Source organism: Giraffa tippelskirchi, chromosome 3, assembly GCF_054371585.1.
Source record: "Giraffa tippelskirchi isolate mGirTip1 chromosome 3, T2T-mGirTip1v1.2.pri, whole genome shotgun sequence".
Lineage (NCBI taxonomy): Eukaryota > Metazoa > Chordata > Mammalia > Artiodactyla > Giraffidae > Giraffa > Giraffa tippelskirchi.
Window position 1 is genome coordinate 15,758,250 of NC_137277.1, and position 26,560 is coordinate 15,784,809.

At 37.4% G+C, this 26,560-nt stretch overlaps 1 protein-coding gene across 3 annotated transcripts in view; it reads right to left on the reverse strand.

Moving 5' to 3' along the window:
• The window catches only part of SMURF2 (SMAD specific E3 ubiquitin protein ligase 2), a 110,244-nt gene that overhangs the window by 34,908 nt on the left and 48,776 nt on the right, over nt 1-26,560 (reverse strand). For all 3 annotated transcript variants that reach the window (XR_014078803.1, XM_081576799.1, XM_081576798.1), the window contains exons 2-6: nt 12,189-12,227; nt 6,961-7,069; nt 3,003-3,136; nt 1,758-1,823; nt 276-360 (exon numbers count right to left, since the gene is read on the reverse strand). Coding sequence is in view for 2 of the 3 variants with exons in the window: in XM_081576799.1 (XP_081432925.1) it covers nt 276-360; nt 1,758-1,823; nt 3,003-3,136; nt 6,961-7,069; nt 12,189-12,227 (433 nt within the window). In the remaining variant the exon portion in view is untranslated. The remainder of the gene's footprint in view (nt 1-275; nt 361-1,757; nt 1,824-3,002; nt 3,137-6,960; nt 7,070-12,188; nt 12,228-26,560) is intronic.

Here is a 26,560-nt window from a genome sequence, read left to right on the forward strand (position 1 = left end):
AAGCTTTTGTTTTGAATATATAATATTTATGAGATTTATATCTGTCAAGCAATTTTTTTCCCAGTCAAAACTGTTAAGTAAAACAAATGTAACGTATCTAATTCATTCATAATTAATTCATATCTTATTTTATGAATCTGTTGTAATAAGATTCCTCATTAATTTTCTAAGTACAAGGAAAACCAGGACTCTGGAACTGATCAGCAAATTCCTGAAGTATAAACACCAACTTATTGCTCATTATTTTAAGGATATTATCAATGAATTTAGCTTACCCATCTGGTAAATCATTATCAAACAAACGACTGCAGTCCACCACTTGTCCTCCTGTGCCTATTCGGTCTCTGGACTGAAGGCTTACTATTAAACAACAAAAACATCACTAAGAGTCACAGAACTAGAAAGAATTACTGCAATTTACAATACTGCTTTTTAAAAGATATCTGGCTTATTAGCTTATTTTAATAGTTAAGAATGAACTCTTTAGTTTTTACTAAATTCTGCAATCTCTTTGTCCATGAGATTTTTCCCTTTAAGGTTTTCTACCTTTTATCATGTTCATGGAGGAGAGTCTAACTCCTTTTCTTCCTATCATAATGGGGCAACACAAGTCCATGAATGCACTTGAAATATAACACATGAAAGGTATATTTGTGTATTTCACATTTTTGAGTTTTTAACTTCCTTTTCAATCTAAGAATGACAGGAATTATGAATAATGCTGTAGTTTAGATACTTCCCCGATACCCACAATAGGGCTTTTGTTATGATGCTACTCTGGCAACTAACCATGAACTGAATTCATTGCCTTCTAAATTTAAGTCCTTCAAGTACTTTCTGTAACTAAAACCTCTCTAATAGGTTCATATAATGCAATCTTTATATATACATATATTGGCCGTGCCATACAGCATATGGGATCTTAGTTTCCCAACCAGGGATTGAACCCATGCCTCTGCACTGGAAGCACGGAATCTTAACCACTGGACCGCCGGGAAGTCCCACATATAATGCAGTCATTTTATTCTGAATTCTGCTCTATAATCAAATGGTAAGATTTCAATTGCATGTTTCTTTTTTTATTTTTATTTTTTGCATGTTTCTTTTTTAAGAAGCTTCAAAGGAGCCCATCTCAGTGTTGTATACCTTTCTAGGTATCTTGATCAACCTCAATCTATCAATTCTTAAGTCTCAGGAAATTTTATGTAACGGGGTCAATTCAAGATAACCCCACTAGTCCATTAAGTGCCTATGAGTAAGGGAACAATTTTTCCCTTCTCCAATCAGTGCTATACTGCTATTCCTCATTCTATTTTTTTCAGTTGGTAAAGATTATTTTAAAACAGTAAAGTATTAAACTAGCTTTTCTTACTCAAAAACTAGTTTGAGAATTACTTTCAGAAGATCTTTATTTATCTCCAAGTTTTACTGTATTTGTATACTTAAAAAAAATTCCTTCCTAAAGGATCAATAGATCTTCACATTAGGAGCCTATTTTTTACATTATTTATATTTTGTTCCTTTTTAAAAAAATTAAGTTGGCCTGGACTCTGGATCCAGTATTCGAATAATTTTACATGACTTATTTAATTCATGCCAGTACAATGGAGCTACAAAAGCTATAGTTATAGTACTTCGATTTAAAAGGTATTTAGAGTTTGCTGTGTTAAGTTAAGTTGCTTAGTCATGTCAGACTTAAGAGTTTAGGTCAGCTTAAATGAAACCAAAATTCATATAATTTTCAGTTCCACACTTACCTACTATCTGTCCTCTAACTGTATCATTGTCATTTGGCCCAAGTTTGCATAGATCCAACCTCTGATCTATTTCAAATCAACAACAAGAAAAGGAAAAAATATGTTGGTATCTGAGAGTCTAACATCTATAGAGTGATAGTAAATTTCTACAATCCATTGGAAATTGGACCAGTCATTTCAAGAATTTTTAAGGTTTAATGATGAAACAAATGTTCAAAATTTTAACTGCATACATAATATTAATATAATCTCTCAACAAAAGTTTTGAAAAACTCAGATTTCAAAAACCATAATACATGGTGCCAACAAGCAGTTATTTTTCCTCCAAAAATTTTGAAACACTTTAGTCTAAATCTTAGTTTGCCACTTCATAGTTTGGTTCTTTGGAGAAGGCAATGGCACCCCACTCTGGTACTCTTGCCTGGAAAATCCCACAGACGGAGTAGCCTGGTAGGCTGCAGTCCGTGGGGTCATGAAGAGTCGGACACGACTGAGTGACTTCACTTTCACTTTTCACTTTCGTGCATTGGAGAAGGAAATGGCAACCCACTCCAGTATTCTTGCCTGGAGAATCCCAGGGACGGGGGAGCCTGGTGGGCTGCCGTCTATGGGGTCGCACAGAGTCGGACACGACTGAAGCGACTTAACAGCAGTTTGGTTCTTAAGCAATTTATCCCTAAGCTTGATTTTTTTCATGTATAATTATAGTACTTACCACATATTAAGGATTAAGTCAGATAGCTATGTAAAACTCTCAGCACAGTACCTGGCACATAAGTGTCCAAAAATGTTAGTTATTGTCATTATTATTTTATCTAACCATTTTAAATAACCCTTCTGCCCCAATATACAACATAAATATTAATAAGAGGGCAACTATAAACTAACAAAAGGGTCTGAGTCAGTTCTGGTACTAATCATTTAGAAGCAACTCACTTCTTCTCTCATGTCTCACCTATAAAAACGGATATGACACTGGCCTGATCAGTTACAGTAAGGAACAATATCAACCACTGAATGTTGGTTTTACTTTGATTATGGCACTAATAACTGAATTCTTAACATGTTTCATTTCTTTTGAAAAAGTCATCAAAATAAATTTAGACCAGGAATTTTTATCAATGTTTCAAAGATACAGGGTAAGTTAAGTTTTGGACCCCTGTCTCCCCCATCAAAACATACATATATGTATATATATTTAAATTTGTATATTTAAATTTTTAAGAGCACTAGTTATCTACTTACAACCAGTGTCTTTGAGGCGGTTGATGGCATTGGAAAGAAGACGAACACAACCAAGAAATCCAGCACCTTGCTTTTTATGGATCTTCTTGTGATTCCATACACTGATCGTAACTGAATCAGACTTTCCAATATACCTAGAAAAACCAAAATGACTGCATGAGTAACTTGGCAACTATGAGTAGTTAATATAAAAGTTTTCTTTCCTTTTTGTTGTAGTACAAAGTCACAAATGTTTAGAGTATAGCTAGATAGCACAAAATGTTTGAATTCAATCTATCCACAGGACTGAATTTTTTTAAAAAAAAATCTCAAAAGTAAAGTCTAAAAAGAATTTTTAATACATTCTTTAACACATTTGCCACTTTCAGATTGAGTAACAATTTTTGTTAATAAAAGAAACTATTTTAGTAGCTAGTGTCACAGAACTCTATGGAAGCTTATAATTATTTCTTTCCAAATACAAAAATCTTAGAAGAACTTTTATCACAGTCACATTTTAAATATATTTCAATGACATGACCTATTACCTCAGCGAATACTCAGTTCATTTTCAAGGGGCATTGTCAAGGCTGACAGACCAAAAATCTGACATACCTGTTATGTTTTTAAATGCTGTAGAACAAAAGCTGATTGTAACGCTTTTCCCCTGCTTCTTTCCTGTATGCAGGCCTTGAGCGAGCAGGACTCTTGCAGATTTCACTTCACTGCCTGCAGACAAGCAGAGCAGGGAAAAGCGTTACTACACTTGTCTGTGCATACACCTGAAAGTGTGGGGAAGCTCTACCATAGCCAATTGTTAACATGGTGTCATCCCATGCAAAAATACAATAAAATAATTATATCAGTAGAACCCTAAATTTCAATGACTCTAAGAGGTCAAATTTTTGGTCCAGCAACCTTGACCTTAAAGTGTCATTCAGTAAAGCAGTAACATCAGAAAAATTCACCTGGTACATTAAAAAAACCTATACCACTTAAGTAAGGACTAAATCTTTTAAATGAGTAACATGAAAGGCACACTTGAGGTCTTGGATCCAGCTGTGTTAAAGCATGCTTACCCTCCTACACTTTTAATTACGCAAGCTAATACTTTTTTTTACATTTTTTATTTTATACTGGAGTATATTTACAATGTTGTGTTGGTTTCAGATGTACAGCAAAGTGAATCAGTTATACATATACTCATTCTGTTTCACATTCTTTTCCCATATAGGTTATTACACAATATTGAGTTGAGTTCCTTGTGCTGCACAATAGGTCCCTGTTGATTATCTATTTTATATATAGTAGTATGTATATGTTTCATTATGCAAGCCAACACTTTTCAAAAATGAAGCCAATTTGAATTTCATTTCTGTGGCTTGCAAATGAAAAAACCTGGACTAAAATACTCAGTATGCATGTATCAATTTTCAAATAAACCTAAATAGAGCTTATTCAGTAACTTATGTACCTCCATGATATGTAAAAATTCTAGAATCAGAATCAAGTATTAGCCAGATAAATCACCCCAAACCAAACATTAAAAAAAAAAAAAAAAACACACTAAAGTCAGTGTCCTAGCTGTCAAGCCTGATACACAGGTATGCTAAAATACCAGTTCCTTGAGGCCTAAAAGCCTACCCCTCCACCAGCTTAAGCATCCTGTTGGGAGGCTGGATATCAAAGCCCAGAGAGACCTTGGGAAACATATATGAAAAACAGGAAAGCTTCTGTCAGCCTATATCCTTGAATGACTGTCTCTCTCTGAGACTCCCTGAAACAAGACTATTGCTGTCACCAAGCCCTGAAACAGTCCCAAACTGTAAGCCCAATATACTCCAATGGTGATGACGAGGTTGAATCAGAAGGAGTAGCGAAAAGTGTTTAAAAGGAATGGAAAGCGTAAATCAACAAGTCAATTTAAAAAAGTAAATAAAAGGGATGGAAAGACCTCCTGAATCCCTTCCCCAACCCAGTTCATCCTCAACCACACTCAAGAGACACTAGGCACAGCTGAGGAAGGAAGTGAAATTCTATAATAAAAACAGGGTATTCAGAGAAGGGGTTAATCTAGTGAATGGAGAGACCTCCTAGCATCCTTAAGTCTTTCAGATCCAAGAACTCTTTCAGATCAAGAATACAGTCCCCAGGAAGGAGAAGGAAGAATTCTGTGCAGAAAACGTCACAGTTACTCCTGACTACCCTACCAAGCAGGCCAGCACTACCCATGGGCAGAGAGCTTCCAATCAACATTTAAGTGCCTCTCCTTGAATATAAAAAGACAGAAACCCAAATCAAACTAACAGAAAAGAAAAAAGGAAACCTGAGCAGAGAGAGGTTACACAACAGAAAAAAACTGCAATTATAAAACTTCTCTCATTAAAGAAGATATTGCTTCCAGGAAATAAGAGTAAGTTATGAAAAAGAAACAGTGAGAAAGCAAAACGATATTGGAAATTAAAAACCGGAGAGCAGACATTACATTAAATAGGAATTCTGGGAAAAACAGCCCAAATACTCTGATGTGGGTTTTAATTTTTTACCAGAACAAAAATTTTTTATTATAACTTTTTTTTTTTAAAATATGGGAGAAAAAAGACAGGACAACTAAATGATAATCAATTCAGGAGAGGTACCATCCAAATAACAGGAGTTCCAGAAAAGGAAAGAGAAATACAATGGAAGAGAGGGAATCATCTATAGATCATTAAATAAACAGAGATGTTTCCCATAACTGAAGAGTCTAAGTATCCAGATTAAAATCAGTAAATATTGAGCACTATATTTCAAATATACTGTAGGAGAGTTTGTGGAGTGCTCAATGAGATAGATGGAAAACTAAACAAATGGTAAAGTTAGACAGCTATTGATTTCATAAAAATAAAAAGGTGTCCAGAAAGAAAATACAATCATTGCACAACACATGACTCAGCCATGACTATTTTACATGATCATAAGAGCATAAACAAAGAACAATATGATTTAAACAAAAAGGTTCAAATAACTATATATAGGAGGGCTGGGAGAAGGAAAGGGGCATATGGATGCTGTAGGAATGGGACGAGAGAGATCAGCTGTAAAAGCTAAATGATCTTATATGGTATAAAAATTAAAAATAATACCAAATACTAAATAAATATGTATTTACATTAAATGCTATAAATAAGCACGATACCTAGAAGCAGAAAATTCTACAACAGCCAAGGTTATTGAAAACAGTTACCTTGGGAATTAGAATCAGGAATAAGAATTTTCCCATTAAAAGCCCTACAGTATCATCTGCCTTTTTTTAAATGGTACATATGCTACTATGATTAAAATAAATTTTAGAAGAAATCATCCATATAAGAAACAAAGAGAATGCCTATGTGTGTACTCCAATGATGATTTCTGATTTTATACTTATAACTGACCTAACCAGATCAAACCAGTCAATCTTAAAGGAAATCAACCCTGAATACTCATTGGAAGAACTGATGCTGAAGCTGAAGCTCCAATACTTTGGGCACCTGATGCAAACAGCCAACTCACTGGAAAAGACTGTGATGCTGAGAAAGATTGAGGGCAGAAGGAAAAGAGGATGACAGAAGATGAGATGGTTGGATGGCATTGCCAATATAATGGACATGAACTTGGACAAACTTCAGGAGATGGTGAGGGACAGGGAAGCCTGGCATGCTGCAGTCCATGGGGTTGCAAAGAGTCGGACATGACTTGGCAACTGAACAAACTGACCTAAAGTGAATTAATGCTTTACGTGACAGAAAGAGGGGGGGCCTGCACGTTACTGTGTATACATTTTGTTCTTCATAGGCTTATTAAGGACCCCTCATCTTCACACAAGGTTTTGCATCCCTCTGTGACAATCAAATTACACCATGATAAAACTCATATCATATTCAGTGATTCTTTTCAAAGACTATATCAAATAATATTGAGTCTATGTTTTTATTTCAAATAAACCGTTTAAACCTACAGGTCATAATGCTGATTCCATTTTGGATCGAGTGTATTCTTCACAGTATCTGTAGAATGGCATTGCCCAGATCCATCAACCACCACCTTAGCAAATGGATCAGGAAGCCCTGTGGGGGGTGAGGGGGAAAAAAGGGAGGGTTTAAAGAATATTTTGACAAGAAGATTAATTATATAAAGATTAACATTTGCTACAAAAGACTTATTCCATTCTTTATAAAAAGTTTAACATTAAGCTACAAATGAAAAGTGGTCTATTTTAAAACTAAGATTAAAGCTAATTCTACATTAAATATCAAAACCTACATTTTTTTTCTTGCTCCTGTCTCCAACACTCTCACTTAAACTACCAAAGTCTAGAGATTATCTTACAATGTAGAAGTCATCATTCATCTTTACCAGCCCTTTAACCCCTGAGGGGTGAATGCTTAAAACATACTTGGCTCTCTCAGAGCTTTCCCAAGGTCTCCCTTACTAGCTCAGTTAAAGAAAGAGCTTACTGAAGTTTTCACACAGGAACACAGGCTACCAAGAAATCAAATTAGCCATAAAGTTTTTTACTGAATAACTACCATGAGTGATGAGAAACTGAAACAAAAAATTTAACACCCTGCCTTAAAAGAGCTTCCTATCTGAGACTATTAAAACACCATACATTATAAACAAAATAAAAAAGTCCAAGAATAAGCAAGTTTTTGATCATACTGATTATAAAGAAAACACTTATAATACCATGTCAGGCACTATTCTAGATGCTTTATGTATATTAAACCTCTTAATCCTCAAAATTACTCTATGGAGTGAATAATACTACTATCTCTATTTTACTGATGAGGAAACTGAGGCACAAAGGGGTTAATTAACTAGCCTAAGGTCACACAGTAGTAGGTGGAGAGCCAGGGTCTGAAGTGTAGACTCAAATCCAGGCACAGTCTGGTTCATAACTTTATGCTCTTAATCATTACACTGTATCATACCTCTCATTTGCTACCTGGTTCAACAGTGAGTACAAGAGCTCAGAAAAGCAGAACAATCTGAGTCTGAACAATAAAGAAAGGCTCTCCACCCTACCTCCCCTTTTTGAGGGGATGGGATTCATCTGGGGTTTAAAGAACAAACAGAAGGAGCACCAAGGAGGGAATAACAATACTTGAAGGGCTTTGAACAATCTAATAAAAGCCTTTGTGCTAAAGTGTAAAAAGTAAATACCATTGGAGAGATTAGACTGATCGAGTAAGAAAGGCTTAAGTCAGAAAATAAAGGTTTGGAATGACTTAGGTGGAGAACAGGGAGCCGTTTTAGATTTTTGAGCATTGCTGTAAAAACACTGTCCCACCTGTCTACTAGTGGTATCCAGAGAAGGAAAGATTCAAGGTACAGAGAAGCTGTTCTAAGTTTCACAGTAGGATGAGAAGAATTTTAAAAGTCAGGGGAAGGAGGTGGAACTAAACAAAATGTTAGAGACCAAAACAACAATTCAGGTGTTAGACATATTGGGATAGCGTAGATTTCCCAGAGACAGCTGAAAATACTAAAATGAAATACTGGTAAGTGTTGATAATTGCAGAAACTTTGTACCGTGATAACTATGCTAATTTTTTAAGTCAAGATACTAATCTGCCAACATTCAAGGCCAGACAGAAATCATCTAGCCAGTTCCCCAATTCTATGATTCTGTGATCTAGCAACTTCAAATAAGAGAAGACTAATATTTAAGAGTATTAAGTATTCAAGAAAAACCTTGGCAAGTGAGGGTATCAATCTATTAACTATATATTTCGTGCAGTTTAGCACTCTTTATATTAGTATTTCAATAAAACCTAACCATTTGTAAATGCGTCTAATGGAAGAATACTTTCCCCTCTACTTGCAATAATATTATTTTTATAATCCATTTTATCTGGTTCTTTTGATTCTACTATCTAAACAAATAAACATATAAGCGTATGTCTCTAAGTAAAAACAAAACCAAAAAAATCACATTTCTAGCTTTCCCTTTAGATGGTGCTTAACTAGTTAAAGAATCAAGACTGAGAAAAACAACTTTTCCAAACATAAGTCAGTAGGTGTGGCTTCTAGATCCTTATTTAAGTATGAAAGTCTGAATCTCATCTTCCTATGTTCCCTTCTGTTATATAATACAAAATACAAGCTCTTTTCCCTAACAGAAAAATACCTGGGTTTCAACTTACCTGATTATATTATTCTACAAGAATTTAACAGTGAGAGTCAAGTTCCCCTAACGCAGTCAGAAGATAGTTTTCACAAGTTAGTGAGACCTCTAGTGGTAAATATGAAGTGGCTATTTTCTATATTTTTAAAAAATTTCTCAAGTCTCCCCATCATTTCTGAGTCATATAAAATAGCTAAAACTTAGGAACTTCCTGACTACAGTAATGCATTTAATGAGCTGAAAATAATGAGACAAAAATTTCCACTTAAAAGTGAGTTACTTAGCAGAGAAAATGAAGCTTTGTTTTTGATCGGGGTGGAGGAGGAAAAAACATTCAACCAAACATGCTGGAGCTCAGTGACTTCAATTTGGCCTTACACAGCACCTTAACAAAGTATCTTACACACAGAGATTTTATTTAAATGTTGCATAAAAGACAAAAAGAACTTGACACTAATAAAAACATTCTTCTAAAAACAAAATGAATATGTTCTTTTTTATAGCTGAGTAAAATTCCATCCCCTGGAGAAGGGAATGGCTACCCACTCCAGTATTCTTGCCTGGAGAATTCCATGGACAGAGGACAGGTGTGTCCATGGGGTCACAAAGAATCGGACATGACTGAGTGACTTTAATATTCCATTGTATATATTTAGAGGCCAAAACAATATTAAAGCAATTATCCTCCAATAAAAAAAGAGGGGAAAAAAGACAACAGATACTATTTTAAAGAAACACAATGGATAAATGGATAGATATGTGATGAAGTTAATGACAGAATGTAGATGATGGCTATTCACTGTAAAATTCTTTAGATGTTCCTATGTGTTTGAAATTTTTTTCTGCCAAAATTTTGGGGGGAGAGGGGGTGTAACATTTTTAAAAACCAGTAAGCTTGACAATAGTTCCAAAAGATGAGTTAGCAAAACTTTTCTCAGAAAAAGTAGATTATCTCAAAGCAAAGGTAGTATTATCTCAAATTATACAAATTACAAAAGACAACACACAGCAGTGCATTTTTTCCTAGTTAAATATATATAATATCGGCCTGTAGTCATGCTTCATATTAAAATTTACATTTTTCATTCAACATGACTTAAATTGATCCACAAGCAAAAAGAACTATATTGCAGTATCAATGATAACAGCATTCTGATCAATAAATACACATTCTCACTCAAATTTAATTGAGAGATTTAGGAATTATTATTCAACTCTTTCTTTGAAATTGCTATGGGCAACCCTCAACATATAAACACATCAAAAATAAATATATCTGTCATGGAGGGAGGACAGTGGCCAGCGTGAACCTGGGGTGCTCCACCCCCAGCTGAGTCTCTCCTGAAGGCCTCGTGAGTGGGTTTCCTGTCCCCCAACCAGGCCATCAAGTTTTTCCATCCTGGGTTTCAAAGGTAATCACAGTTTCCTCTAGTTTTCTTATCCCTGAAGCATCCTCACAACCCAAGGATTTTTATCAGTTTTTACTGCTTACACCAATAAAAAGGGGAAAGATTTCCTTCTTTCCTTCTTTTTTTCCACATATAACTTATGGACAGATAAAGATCATGTAATTGATGATAATAATAGGCTCTCAGGGGCTTACAAAGAATTAGAGTAAGATTCCTCTAGATTTCCTAGGAAGACTAAGACAAAGATACCTGATGCTTTATTGGAGAAGGTGTGTCTTGGGACTCCAGAGGAAGGAAAAGAATTTGGGAAGGAAGGCAAGGAGACAAAACTGAAGATTTTGTCTTTAAAACCAGAGCAGTTGTCCTGGGTGTGGGGGTGGGTAGACGATGCCTCCCTTCACTCCCTCTTCTCCTTGTCATCTGCCTATCCAATACTATTGGCCACTCTGAGGTCCCACTAGGATAAATCCTACCTTGGATCAACCTAAAGGAAGGTAAAAGGAGTACCCATTCGTTTAGATTTTCGGCAACAGGGAAGAGGCCGATAGTTCAGTAGCCACTGTGAAGGTAACACTAACTGGGAGCAGCAAGGAGAGAGGTCACTGGCCTCTCCTCCTGTGACATGCTGTAGGGTAAAAGGAATATGGTACATAAACTGGAAACTACTTAACTATGTCCCAAATTATCCTGTTTAATTGCTTTACCATATAAGCATACCATAATTTACATAGTTAATGTTATTTTATAAACTTTAAGGTGCTACTCTAGAAGACTGAAGTAATTAAAAATTTAAGTGGAATGAATTAAATATGACTGAAAACAGATCAAGAGCTTATTACTTCTTTTAATCAAACCTTGAAAATTAACTGAGTCATATATTAATTGGCATATAGCCAAGTTTTTGCTGGCTGGTAGGACCTGAACTTTAAAAATCTAATGAACTTCTCTAACTTCAAATATTTTGTCTATCAAATTTTGCTGACTTAAGACTTTTTTTTAACAAAAAAATTGTATCATTTTGACTCAAAAGTTTAAAGCTAATGTGAAGTCTAATATTATAGGGTAAAGATTTTAAATATGTGTGAGGGCTACTTCCCAATCCTCCCTCACAAAACTTAATCTTAAATAAAGCCACAAAAAAATATCACAACTGATTGGTAAAGAGACTTCAAATACAGTAACTAAATATCTCTTTTGCAGTCTGAGACATTATGAGCTTCTATGATCAAATGAGGGAGAGATTTCTTTCCTATACTCTGGAAATTCCAAGCAGGCTGAATGACTTCACTGCCTTCCAAAAACTCCTGAATGCATGGTTAAAATTTCTACAAAATGTTAGGGGGAAAGTGTTTACAAAATAATCTCAAATCTCTTCTAGAAATCTAGCAGTATGCACACCTTCAGCATACATTACACACACACACATTTCACACAAATATGCTGGAGGCCTCAGTGGATAAAGGGAAAGGGGCCAAGGAGCACAAAATCCTCTTTAAGAAATGCGATGCAGAAAGGCTCTGAATCAAAGAATTCATAAAACAATTGAATATATTTCTGAATAGAGAAATCCCTAAACCAGACAATTCTGAAAATGCTTTGCAAAAAAATCTACATACAATATACAAGATTTAAAGTTAATTTACTTACGGAAAAAATCCTTTTTCACCAAGTTTTTTGCACAGAGTACTGTAAAAAAAAAAAACAAAAAATACATGGGAAGAATTAAAATGGTGAGACTGCACTGTCAAAGTTTCATTTTGAAACACTGTGAAATACTAGTGAATAATAATTAAGCACTAATTATAGCAAGGTATGAAATACGATCACAATCTTTGATTAAAGCTTAGCAAAAGACAGCTGAACCAGAGGCTGCAACTTTAGCTATGATCACCAGTAACAGGTGAGGGCAAGAAAGTTTATAAACCTCGTATTCTAACAAAGAACCGATTCCTATCTTCCATCAAGATCTAGTCTCAGAGTAGCAAGGGGGAAAAAAACAGTTCTAAGGAAGAAATACATAAACTGGGGTTAATATACATATATTTTAAGGGTAAAATAATTTTATATTGAAGAGGATCATAAGTAAAATAAAGCTTAAATGATATAGATGACATTAAAAAAAAAAACATTGTTATTTCTCTCCATCTAAACTCCACAGAAACACTGGCTAAATGACAAGAAAGATCGACTATGTCTTCCAAAAGCTAAAAGTTAATATATCAAAACAGATATCCCAAATCCACATTCTCTGGATTACCCTGCATTAAATGATTACTTACATGGTGATGGCTGCACAGCCTTGTGAATAAATCAACTCTAAAATCATTGGACTGCACATGCTTCAGAGGGATGAATTTCACAGTACATGAATTACATGTCAATTTAAAAACCTCTGCTTATGCAGTCATTGAACTTCTGTAATTCAAACTTGTTACAAGTGAAGGGAAACCACCAATGTCCATATATTTATATTTTAATTTATAAAATATCTATGAAAGTAATGTGTGACTAATTTCTACCCACTTTTACTGATAGTTTAAATGGTCTGTTCAATTAGTTGCACTTATTGGAAGTTTAGTGTGTACAAATTCACTTAACAAACCTTGGGAACAAGTCTAAATAAACAAATCACTGTTAAAAGTTCAAATAAAAATAATCTTGAAGACAGATGCCACTGATAAATGAATAAAATTATTAAGTAAGCACAAGAAACTGATTTACTAGTCAGAGTCTCTTAGGCCCTGTGTTAGAAACAGTTTAAGAACATGAAAACCAAGGCCATAATTCAGAATAGCAAATCAGAAAGCTGATTGAGGAGAACGCCTCCCTAGGGACTTCCCCGGGGTCCAGCGATGAAGACTCTGCACCTCCACTGCAGGGGCTGTGCACTCAAGCCCTGGTTGGGGAACTAAGACCCACCATGCCTTGTGGCATGGTCAAAAAAAAAAAAAAAAACTTTTTTAAAACAAGAAAACCAAGAACAGGGGTGCTGTTGTCATAGAGAATTTGGAATCTGATCTGATAAAACATTGAAAAAACAAAACTCCCTCAACTGTTGTTATCATCACATAAACTGAACAGAATACTCAGGATCTATACATACACAACACACGTTGTTGTTTAGTCGCTAAGTCGTATCCAACTCTTTTGCGATGCATGAACTGTAGCCTGCTAGGCTCGTCCATCCGTGGGACTTCCCAGATAGAATACTGGAGTGGGTTGCTATTTCCTTCTCCAGGGGCTCTTCCCTACCCAGGGACTGAACACACGTCTCCTGCACTGGCAGGCAGGTTCTCTACCACTGAGCCACCAGCGAAGCCCATACAACACATATATAAATCCAAATCATAACCTGCAGTATTGACAAGGTATTAATAATTTTTAAACCACCATTCTATGATTCAAAACATAAATAACTGCACATCCTACTTCAGAGAAAAAAATACATGGGAAGTTCTCCAACTTCTTGTCACTAAACCTACAAACACACTGTTTTAACACTCATTCTTTTTTTCTTCCTTCCACTTACAATGTTCACTCTCCTAACGGCATCCTTCCGATTGTGCTATGGATTTCACACCCAACCCATCACTTTCTCAAGAACTTGTCCCCCCATTTCCTCTACTGATGGCCTCATCAGTATTTACACATACTTAAGTCTTGCCCATGCCTCTCCACTCCAGCCACCATCTTTCCTCTTTTCTTCCATAATGGAACTACTTTAAAACACTGTGTACACTTTGTGACTTCACTTCTTTACCACCCACTAATGCCTCAATTAACTGTAGTTTGGCTTCTCCTCTCACCACTGCCTCTACACTGCTTCTCCAAAGCACTGGGGACCTAATTACTAAACCATCCAATGGACACTTCATTCGTTATTGCACTTGCCCCTGGGGGGCATCTGCCACTATTGCCTACTCCCTCTTCTGGAACCCCTCTCTTCTTTTGGTTTCTGCTTAACACCAAACATAAAATTTACATCAGGCATGATTTTTTAAATTAAGTTATTTTTAACTGGAGGATAATTGCCTTACAATATTGTGTTGGCTTCTGCCATATATCAACATGAATCAGCCATAGGTATACGTACGTGCTCTCCCTCTTGAATCTCCCTCCCAACCCATCCCACCCTCTAGACTGTCACAGAGCACCAGGTTTGAGCTCCCTGCGTCATACAGCAAATTTCCACTGGCTCTCTAATTTTACAAATGGTAATGTATATGTTTCAATGCTACTCTCTCAATTCATCCCACGCTCTCCTTCCCCACCTGTGTCCACAAGTCTGTCCTTTATGTCTATGTCTCATTGCTGCCCTGCAGATAAGTTCATCAGTACTATCTTTCCAGATTCCATTTATATGCATTAACATACAATATTTATCTTTTTCTTTCTGACTTACTTCACTCTGTATAATAGGCTCTAGGTTCATCCACCTCATTAGAACTGAGTCAAATGTGTTCCTTTTTATGGCTGAGTAATACTCAGCCCACTGTGTATATGTATCATAAACAACCCAAGTATAAAATTTATTCTAAGTCTTCTTTCCTAGATCTCTTTCCTTTGCTCCATCCATGAAAGTTGAGGTTCTTAAGAGATGTACCTTACTCAGGTCCTCTTTCACTCTATAACCTAAGGAGCACAGATCCATCCTATAAACCTTGGAATTATATGTAAACTGTTACATGCTCAACAAAATATTAGCAAACTGAACCCAACAACACATAAAAAAGATCACACACCACGATCAAGCTGGATTCATCCCACAGTCACAAGGATGGTTCAACATATGAAAATCAATCAACCTGATACACCACATCGATGAAAGATCCAAAAAAAGCCACATTATCATCTCAATGGGTGCAGAAAAAACATTCGATAAAATTCAATATCCATTCATGATAAAAACGACAGAGAAAACATCTTTCAACATAATAAAAGCTATTTATGACAAACCCACAGCCAACATAACACTCAACATTGAAAAGCAGAAAGACCTCCTGCTAAAATCTGGAACAAGACAAGGATGCCCACTCTTACCACTTCTATTCAACCAGCATTGATGCAGATGACATGATACTACTATACATAAAAAACCCTAAAGACATACATAAAAACCACTAGTACTGATAAATTCAGCAAGGTATCAGAATACAAGATTATCGTGCAGAAATCTGTCACATTTCTTTACACTAACAGTGAAATATGAGAAAGGGCAAGGGAAAAAAAATCTCTTCTGAAATTGCATCTAAAAAAAAAAAACCATAGGAATAAACCTCACAAAGGAGGTGAAAGACTTATATGCTGAGCACTATAAAACATTCATCAAGGAAACTGAAGATAATTCAAAGAAATGGAAAAGGGCTTCCCTGGTGGTTCAGTGGTTAAGAATCCCCCTTGCAATGCAGGGACATGGGTTCAATCCCTGGTCCCAGAAGATCCCACATGCTGTGGAGCAACTAAGTCTGTGCACCACAACTACTGAGCCCATGCTCCAGAGCCGGGGAGGTGCAACCACTGAAGCTCTAGAGCCTGTGCTCTGCAACAAGAGAAGCCAAGGCAATGAGAAGCCTGAGCACTGGACCTGCAAAGCAGCCCCCACCTGCTCCAACTGGAGAGTAGCCCCCACCTGCTCTAACTAGAGAAGTCCACATGCAGCAACGAAGACTCAGCACAGACAAAAATAAACAACAAAGAAATGGGAAGAACACTGTTGAAGTGGCCATACTACTTAAGGCCATCTGCGGATTTAATGTGATCCCTATCAAATTACCCACGTCATTCTTCCCAGAACTAGAACAAATAAACCTGAAATTTTTATGAAACCATAAAAGACCCAGAATTGCCAAAGCAATCCTAAGGAGAAAGAACAAAGGTGGAGGCATAACCTTCCCAAACTTGAAACAATACTACAAAGCTACAGTCATCAAAACAGTGCAGTATTGCCACAAACACATATGGATCAATGGAACAGAATCGAGCTCAGAAACAGACCTGCAAACCCATAGTCAATTAACCCATGACAAGGCAAGAATATACAATGGAGAAAAGACAGTCTCTTCAACAAGTGGTACTGAAAAAACTGGACAGCCACATGTAAATCAATGAAGTTATAACAGTCTCTCACACTATACATACAAAAAAACTTGAACTGGCTTAAAGATTTAAATATAAGACATGACACCATAAAACTCCCAGAAGAGAATACAGGCAAAGCATTCTCTGACGTAAATCATATCAGTGGTTTCTTGGGTCAGTCTCCAAGACAAAAGAAATAAAGCAAAAATAAACAAATGGGACTAACCAAATTTATAAGCTTTTACACACCAAAGGAAATCATAAACAAAAAGACAACCTGTGGAACAGAAGAAAATATCTGCAAACAATGCAATCAACAAGGGCTTAATTTCCAAAATATACAAACAGCTCATACAACTCAGTAACAAAAACAAACGAACAAAAAAACCCAGTCAAAAAATGGGCAGAAGATCTCAACTACTACTAAAGAAGTAGCAATACTACTCCAAATAAGACATACAGATGGCCAACAGACACATGGAAAGAGGCTCAACACTGCTAATATTAGAGAAGTGAAAATCAAAACTACAATGAGGTATCACCTCATCCCAGTCAGAATGGCCATCATTAAAAAGTCTACAAATAATAAATGCTAGTGAGGGTGTGGAGAAAAGGGAACCCTCCTACACTGTCGGTGGGAATGAAGTTGGTGCAGCCACTATGGAAAACAATATGGAGGTTCCTCAAAACACAGTGTTGCCACATGATTCAGTAATCCCACTACTGGGCATATATCTGGAGAAAATGTTAATTCCAAAAGATATATGTACCCCAATGTTCATAGCAGCACTACTTACAATAGCCAAGACAAGGAAGCAACATAAATGTCCATCAACAGATAAATGGATAAAAAAAGATGTGATACACACAGGAATACTACTCAGCCACAAAAAAAGAAAAACTGCCATTTGCAACTACATGGGTGGACCTAGAGATTACCATACTTTAAGTAAATCAGAAAGAGAAAGACAAATACCATATGCTATCACTTATCCGTGAAATCTAAGATATGATACAAATGAACTTATTTACAATATAGAAACAGATTCACAGACATAGAGAACAAATTTATGGTTTACCAAAGGGGAAAAGGGTTAGGGGAGGGATAAATTAGGAGTTTGGGATTCAAGTAGATAAACAATAAGGTACGACTGTATAGCACAGGGGACTATATTCAATATCTTGAAATAAACCATAATGGATGAGGAAAATAAAAACTGTTATATCCATGTGTACTCGTCTGGGGAGAAAGTTCATAGTTTTGACAGTTTGACAAAGCTCCTCCTCTCGTCTTGAAAAATAAATTTGAAGAGTCATTTTTTCATACATTCTCCCTGGTCTTTACCATTTTGATGACACCTCAATCTATAAACCCAACCCTCAGCTCTCTCTTGAACTCCAGGTCCACACAGGCACACTAAATATGCCCTCAAATAAAAATCACTATCCCCCTTTCCCTCAAACTCCTTCTCCAGTTAACTTTCTTTCAATAAATATCTTTGCTTTCCACTCTATTGCCCTAGTCAGACAGCTCCACAGCAACCTTCACTACACCATCCGCCCCCCCACCTCCTGGTAATTACCACTTCTAATCAACTTTGCCTCTGAAATATCCTTCATCTGTCCACCTCTCCCTATTACCAGAGCCATTACACCTGTGCAGACCACCATCAACTACTGTTTAAGTCATTACAACAGCCTCCCAATCAGTCCCCTGCCTTAAGCCTCAACTGCCTCCAATCAGGTCTCCACACTAGACCTAAAATGATCTTTCTAAAACTATTATTTAATTCCTTCCATCCATTTCTCTTCCTATTAACTTTCCAAACATGTGTAAAACACTCCTCAAAACAGTCCTTCCACTGGTGCTTGGATCACATATCCAACCCCCTACTTTCTCAGGAACCTTGTATCTCTTGTCTCCTCTACTGACCTCTATCCTTAGAATACTACCAAGGTCTTCAAGCCCAAAACCTATTTGGCTTACAAGCCCATCAGCCCCTGGCTCCTGCTTACCTCTCTGGCCTCGTCTTCCATCACCACCCCTCCTCTTCAAGCATCCTAAGTCCATGATCCAGCCACACTAAACCTTCACATTCTCAAATATATTCTCTCACCCACCGCCTTCACGTGCTATTCTCTCTCCCCGAAACATCTGCCCCAGGCTCCTTCAACTACCCCTATTTAGGTCTCAAAAGTGAAGGAAGCTTTTTAGAACATGTTTCTCTCAACCTTTTGCCCACTTGTATTTTCACAGAAGCCCATACTTATCCCAGGCACTTGTCGCACATTATTATGTTCTTAAGTTTAGAATGTTGCTTGTAACTAGAGGTGGTAAACTCCACTCAGCTAAATCATGTCTGCATCCTTTCTTTACATCCCCCGCTCCAAGCAAACACTGCACCAGACATTTGATGGGCACATGGCAAAACGCTAAATGAATAAAAACAAACTCCAAAATAATCTAAAATAATTTCATTGAAAGAGGGACTTTTTACACTATGTGATAGATTACCAGTCTGCAAGTAATCATAGTTTTGGCTTAAACAATGTTATTATCATTTCCCACTATTTAAAAGATACTCATCAGATCATGCTGACATATTTTCTTTTAATCACAAGTATGATGTTGCTAATATGTGACTAAGTTTTAAAGAGTAACTGAAAAAATCAAAAGAAGAAAGAACTTTAAAGTCAGGTTCAAAGTTTATAAAGAGAAATTTTAGCAACTCTGAGACTAAGGAAAATAACACAGAGAAACAAGATTAATTTAAAACAAAGAAATATCAAGACTGGTCAGAGTGCCAACTTTAACACTACATTTCAACAGCTTCAGACAATCTTTTAATTATTTACATCCTAGTAGCAAAAGAGTCGGAGAAGGCAATGGCACCCCACTCCAGTACTCTTGCCTGGAAAATCCCATGGACGGAGGAGCCTGGTAGGCTACAGTCCATGGGGTCGCTGAGAGTCGGACACGACTGAGCGACTTCACTTTCACTTTTCCCTTTCATGCACTGGATAAGGAAATGGCAACCCACTCCAGTATTCTTGCCTGGAGAATCCCAGGGATGGCGGAGCTTGGTGGGCTGCCGTCTATGGGGTCGCACAGAGTCGGACACGACTGAAGCGACTTAGCAGCAGCAGCAGCAGCAGCAAAAGAGTGCACTTGTAAATCTTCAAACGAAATTTTCAACCACCATTTGAGACTTTGGTATTTATTCACATAAATTCATTTTTAGCCCTTGGAGTCTTTACTGTTCCTTGGGAATGTAATCTGGGTCCTAGAATCATAGCCCATTGCTCTTTTCATCCTCGGTACCAATCATAAGAGCTCAGTAAATGCTCAGTGAATTAATGAATTTTACTAGGACAAACTCCTGTTTGTCACTGTAACAAATTCTCAACTAAGGAGGTATACATCAGAATCTCCTAAGAAATATATGTATAATTTACAATGTGTTTTTATATTTGTAGTGTAATTTTACATTTTTATTTGCACAAATTTACATCTGTAAATACATCTATCACTTTTTGTAACAGAAACTATAGAAAGTTGAGCCAAGATTGGAAATTGTGGCACTAGGGAAGGGTAGCAGTGAGGAAGAACTTCCATTTTTGTTTTATAAATAATTATCACAGGAGAGAGGTAAAAATAATGCTGAGAAACACTGGCATTGAGAAATTACAGGAAGGGACTACCAGGAGAGAAACCTTGTAAGGGGGTGTGAGGGTCAGAACAAAGGCTAAAGAGCACAGACTTACCCCTAGACAGATATCAATATTTAAAAATTTTTAACATTTAGTAAGTTTTCTCTTGAAATAATTTACAAAGAAAAGTGCATAATTCTTAAGAATATAACTCAATGAACTACAGGACTTCAGATATTTAACAGCCATATGTCAATTTTGAGTAATGTGAACTACAAATGTGGCATTACACCAGCACAGTACCATTATTTCAGATTCCATTAGGGACCAAGTCTCACACAGCCTGTAGATTTATACTAGATTAATTTTACTAGACTAATATGATCATGCTACTACCCTTCTCAAATTTCTTTCAAGTATTTCTCACTCCTACGTCTACACTCCCAAAACCTAAAACATGTTCTAGCTATTCTACTCTTCAGCAGATAGTTCAGTTCAGTTCAGTCGCTCAGTCATGTCCGACTCTTTGCAACCCCATGAATTACAGCACGCCAGGCCTCCCTGTCCACCAACTCCCAGAGTCTACCCAAACCCATGTCCATCGAGTCAGTGATGCCATCCAGCCATCTCATCCTCTGTCGTCCCCTTCTCCTCCTGCCCCCAATCCTTCCCAGCATTAGGGTCTTTTCCAACGCATCAACTCTTCACATGAAGTGGCCAAAGTATCAGAGTTTCAGCTTCAACATTAGTCCTTCCAATGAACACCCAGGACTGATCTCCTTTAGGATGGACTGGCTGGATCTTCCTGCAGTCCAAGGGACTCTCAAGAGTCTTCTCCAACACTACAGTTCAAAAGCATCAATTCTTCGGTGCTCAGCTTTCTTTATAGTCCAACTCTCACAATCATACATGACTACTGGAAAAACCATAGCCTTGGCTAGACGGACCTTTGTTGGCAAAGTAACGTCTCTGCTTTTAAATATGCTATCTAGGTTGGTCATAACCTTCCTTCCAAGGAGTAAGCGTTTTTTAATTTCATGGCTGAAATCACCACCTGCAGTGATTTTGGAGCCCAAAAGATAAAGTCTGACACTGTTTCCCCATCTATTTCCCATGAAGTGATGGGACCAGATGCCATGATCTTAGTTTTCTGAATGTTGAGCTTTAAGCCAACTTCTTCACTCTCCTCTTTCACTTTCATCAAGAGGCTCTTTAGTTCTTCGTCGATTTCTGCCATAAGGGTGGTGTCATCTGCAATCTGAGGTTATTGATACTTCTCCCGGCAATCTTGATTCCAGCTTGTGCTTCCCCAAGCCCAGCGTTTCTCATGATGTACTCTGCATATAAGTTAAATAAGCAGGGTGACAATATACAGCCTTGACGTACTCCTTTTCCTATTTGGAACCAGTCTGTTGTTCCATGTCCAGTTCTAACTGTTGCTTCCTGACTTGCATACAGGTTTCTCAAGAGACAGGTCAGATGGTCTGGTATTCCCATCTCTAAGAAATTTCCACAGTTTGTGATCCACACAGTCAAAGGCTTTGGCCTTCAGCAGATAGGTGGGTTTGAAATAGAGGATATAATCAAAATAAGGCAAGATCAGCCTTGCTGGTACACTAGTAACTCCTTCTCTATTTCACACACAAGTAGATGTGACCATCTTGAGATGCTTAATGAGAAGGGAATGCTCCTTCATTCACCCTTTCATTCACATTTCCTGAACAGCTGCTTTGTGCCAAGTGCGATGATAGATTCTGCAGATACAAAGATAAATAAGACACAGTCCTCTGCCCTCAGAGCTTGTTGGTCAGGTACAATTCAAATATCATGCCATAAATGCCTTTCTTTGCTGTTGTTTTCTCAAGAAATATTTTTAAATTTCACAAAAATCTGTAGTATATTTTATTTGAGGCAGTGATTGGAGGAAACCATGTGCAGAAGTGCAGATGCAATAAATATTACCATTTAAGTTGATAATTCTTTTTTCTGGTTGGAAAAGAGTTATCTATATGTAACACACCATCTAATAATGCCAGAGTACAACTCCCAGCTGTAGAAATTGAATACTATTGCTGCTCTTACTGAGTTGTACTCACAATGCACGGCTGCCTATACTAAATCTGAATTAAACTCCCAAACTTCTCAGTATCTTCTTGCCAAAAATTCCCCTTCCTCCTCCAGACTGGAGTTGCATTTCAATTACACTGCTGATTGGAATGAGGCTGTTTGAGGCAAAGAAAAAAACCACTCAGACATCCCATTTTCCTTTGCCCCACAAAAACAGATTTTATAATTTAGCACTGTTTATTCAAGCTGTACAAACTATTTTTCAACACAGTAGATTACTTTTGTATTTTCTTTGAATTTATATTAACATTGCAGAACAAAACTGAAGTTGAGGCCAGCACTCCTATAAAATTCCAACAGGATGGCCTAGTGCTTTAAACATGTCTACAGTATGCACCCTTCCTGATCATTGGCTCATGACAGAAATTTAGATCTTTCTGCTCCAAGAAAACAACCTCTACTTCAACTCCGAAGCACGAAATTTAAGTTCTATTGAAAACTTGTACACAATATATACCTACGTGTTTCAGCTTTTTGCTTGAAAGAGGAACCCTACATAAAGATTCATATTCAACAGCATTATTATCCCAAAAAAAGCATTACTACAAAAGGCAGTCAAGGCTATGGTTTTTCCAGTAGTCATGTATGGATATGAGAGTTGGACTATAAAGAAAGCTGAGCGCCGAAGAATCGATGCTTTTGAACTGTGGTGTTGGAGAAGACTCTTGACAGTCCCTTGGACTGCAAGGGAATCCAAACCAGTCCATCCTAAAGAAAATCAGTCTCGAATATCCATTGGAAGGACTGATGCTGAAGCTGAAACGCCAATACTTTGGCCACCTGATGCGAAGAATTGACTCATTTGAAAGACCCTGATGCTAGGAAAGATTGAGGGAGGGAGAAGGGGATGACAGAAGATGAGATGGTTGCACAGCATCACCGACTCAATGGACATGAGTGTGAGTAAACTCCGAGAGTTGGTGATGAATAAGGAGACCTGACGTGCCACAGTCCATGGGGTCGTAACGAGTCGAATACGACTGAGTGACTGAACTGAACATGCTAAAGCAATTACTGGTGATACAGGTTCACAAAATGGTTAACAGAAACACAGATTGCAAAAGGACATCCAAAAGATGAGCAATTTCTTTCAATAGATTATACTTTACCTCTACAATCATATTAGATCTCCTTTTAACTAAATGTCTTGCTACCGTGCCGTTTAGTCAAGGAATTTCAGGCAATTTCTTTCATGCATGTTACAAAACAAACTGGGTCTCTAAATTTAGCTTAATGTTTTTAGTATCCGATGGGTAACTAATTTAATTAGTATACAGATGATGTTTTAAAGATACAGCTTCTATCAAAATGATGTAAATATTCTTACTTAAAGGGAAAAAAAAAAGTAAAGTGTCTGCTTTTAAGTATTTCAAAGGCAAAACTGGTTCTTAAGTTAACCAACTGAAAATGACCCATCTAGTTCACTCATATCAAACAACCAAGTACAGATATTATTTCTTTTAGCCACAACAGTAAATAATTACCTTAACAAGACTGGAGGCAATTTTAAAATAAAGCTTCTATTACAAACACAATTATCAAGTTTTGGCATAAAAAAAAAAAATCAAGGTTCTGCCAAAGCCAAGCAACATTCAGTATGAAATAAATGTAAAGCATGCAGTCTAGGTACTTGGGATGTAGCAGGTATGCTGTAGATGCTGTTACTATAAGGAACTCTCCAAAATATTTCTGCTATCTTAAGCAATATTTCCTTGAATTCTTTTCTCACTTTAGGGATGAAAATACATAGAAGTACTATCCTTCACTCATAAGGATGGTAAATTCACTAAGACTTTAAGGACCTCCAATGCAGCCTGCAGACTGAATACTATCAGGCTAGTGCTATTGGAGAGAGTCTCTGCACCTTCTTGACTGGATACCTTCATTCAAACAGATCCATTTCATAAATGATGGCTGCTCAAGAGACAGGTCTAGTGTATCTAAACTTCACCACACAATAGTTTACTTTCTTCATCAAAACACCAAGAGAAGGAAACCTTAGTATAAAATTCAAGTATCTAGTTGCAGTGAAGCCTGAACATTATTCTTTGTGTAGGGGAAAAGTTGAGTCACTTTCTGGCCACTCCCAAATGTCTCTCCTTTACCCTCTTTCTCTAGAGACGCACATAGAGATACCATACTATAGTGTTAAGATATAAACACTATATAACGTTCAACACTTTGAGTCAGAATGCCTGGGTTTGAACCTGGTGCTGTCACTTATTAACCTGTGACCCTGAACAACTACATAAAGCCTGTTTACCTCAGATATCTCATGTTACAGTGAGGATACTAGGAGCTACCTTTTAGTGTTGTTTTAAAGATTAAATTCAAACACATAAAACACCTGGAAGAGTACCAAGTGCTCAAAAAATATCAGCTATTATTACTCTTTCTACTCTAAAATTCCTAATAAAGTTAATCCCCCAGGTTGTAAGCATCTTAAACAGCAAGAAAGGGGTCTTCTCACAATCTGATGAGAATCCTGTCTTAGCTCAGGCCGCTATAATAAATGCTACAGACCGGGTGGCTTAAACAACATTTATTTCTCACAGTTCTGAGGCTGGCAAGTCCAAGATCAAGGCACAGGCAGATTCAGTTTCTGGTGAGGAGCCCCTTCTTGTTTTGTAGGCAGCCACCTTCTTGCTGTATCCTCATACACCTCTCTTGAAGAGCACTAATCCCAACCAAAGAGCCTCTTGGTGAAAGTGAAAGAGGAGAGTGAAAAAGTTGGCTTAAAACTCAACATTCAGAAAACTAAGATCATGGCATCTGGTCCCATCACTTCATGGCAAATACATGGGGAAACAATGGAAACAGTGTCAGACTTTATTTTGGGGGCTCCAAAATCACTGCACATGGAGACTGCAGCCATGAAATTAAAAGATGCTTGCTCCTTGGAAGAAAAGTTATGACCAACCTAGACAGCATATTAAAAAGCTGAGACATTACTTTGCTGACAAAAGTCCGTCTAGTCAAGGCTCTGGTTTTTCCAGTAGTCATGTATGGATGTGAGAGTTGGACTATAAAGAAAGCTGAGAGCCGAAGAATTGATGCTTTTGAACTGTGGTGTTGGAGAAGACTCTTGAGAGTCCCTTGGACTGCAAGGAGATCCAACCAGTCTATCCTAAAGGAGATCAGTCCTGAATTTCATTGATGGACTGATGCTGAAATGGAGCTCCAATACTCTGGCCACCTGAGGCAAAGAACTGACTCACTGGAAAAGCCCCTGATGCTGGGAAAGATTGAAGGTGGGAGGGGAAGGGGACGACAGAGGATGAGATGATTGGATGGCATCACCGACTCGATGGACGTGAGTTTGAGCAAGCTCCGCGAGTTGGTGATGGACAGGGAAGCCTGGCATGCTGCAGTCCATGGGGTCGCAACGAGTCGGACATGACTGAGCGACTGAACTGAATCCCAATCATGAGGGCTCCACCTTCATATGAGTACCTCCCAAAGAGCCCCACCTTCATCTACCATCACACTAGGGATGAGCATTCCTTTTTATTTATTTTTTTAGCTTACAGATCTTAGTTCCCCACCCAGGGATCAAACCTGGGCCCCTAGAAATGGAAGGCAGAGTCCTAACCACTGCACCACCAGAGAATTCCCAGATTAGGGTTTCAACATATAAAATACAGGGGGACACAGACAGAAGCATTCAGTCAGTAACAAAGTTCATGAACCTAGTAAGCTTTTGGTACACACTGATGAGTCTCAATCTGTACGACCAGTCTCACTCCTCTCTCAAAACTCAAACTCACATTGCAATTGTCTACCATAACATACTCACTTGGGATACCTTACCTTACCAGCACTTGAAATTACACTTATTCAAAACTGAACTAATCAGGGTCAGGGTCCACTGATGGTCCAGTGGCTAATACTCCACACACCCAATCAAGGGGGCCTGGGTTTGATCCCTAGTCAGAGAACTAGATTCCACATGCTGCAACTAAGAGATTTTTCAAGAGGCAGGTCAGGTAGTCTGGTATTCCCATCTCTTGAAGAATTTATCACAGTTTGTTGTGATCCACACAGTCAAAGGCTTTGGCATAGTCAATAAAGCAGAAATAGATGTTTTTCTGGAACTCTCTTGCTTTTTCTATGATCCAACGGATGTTGGCAATTTGATCTCTGGTTCCTCTTCCTTTTTTAAA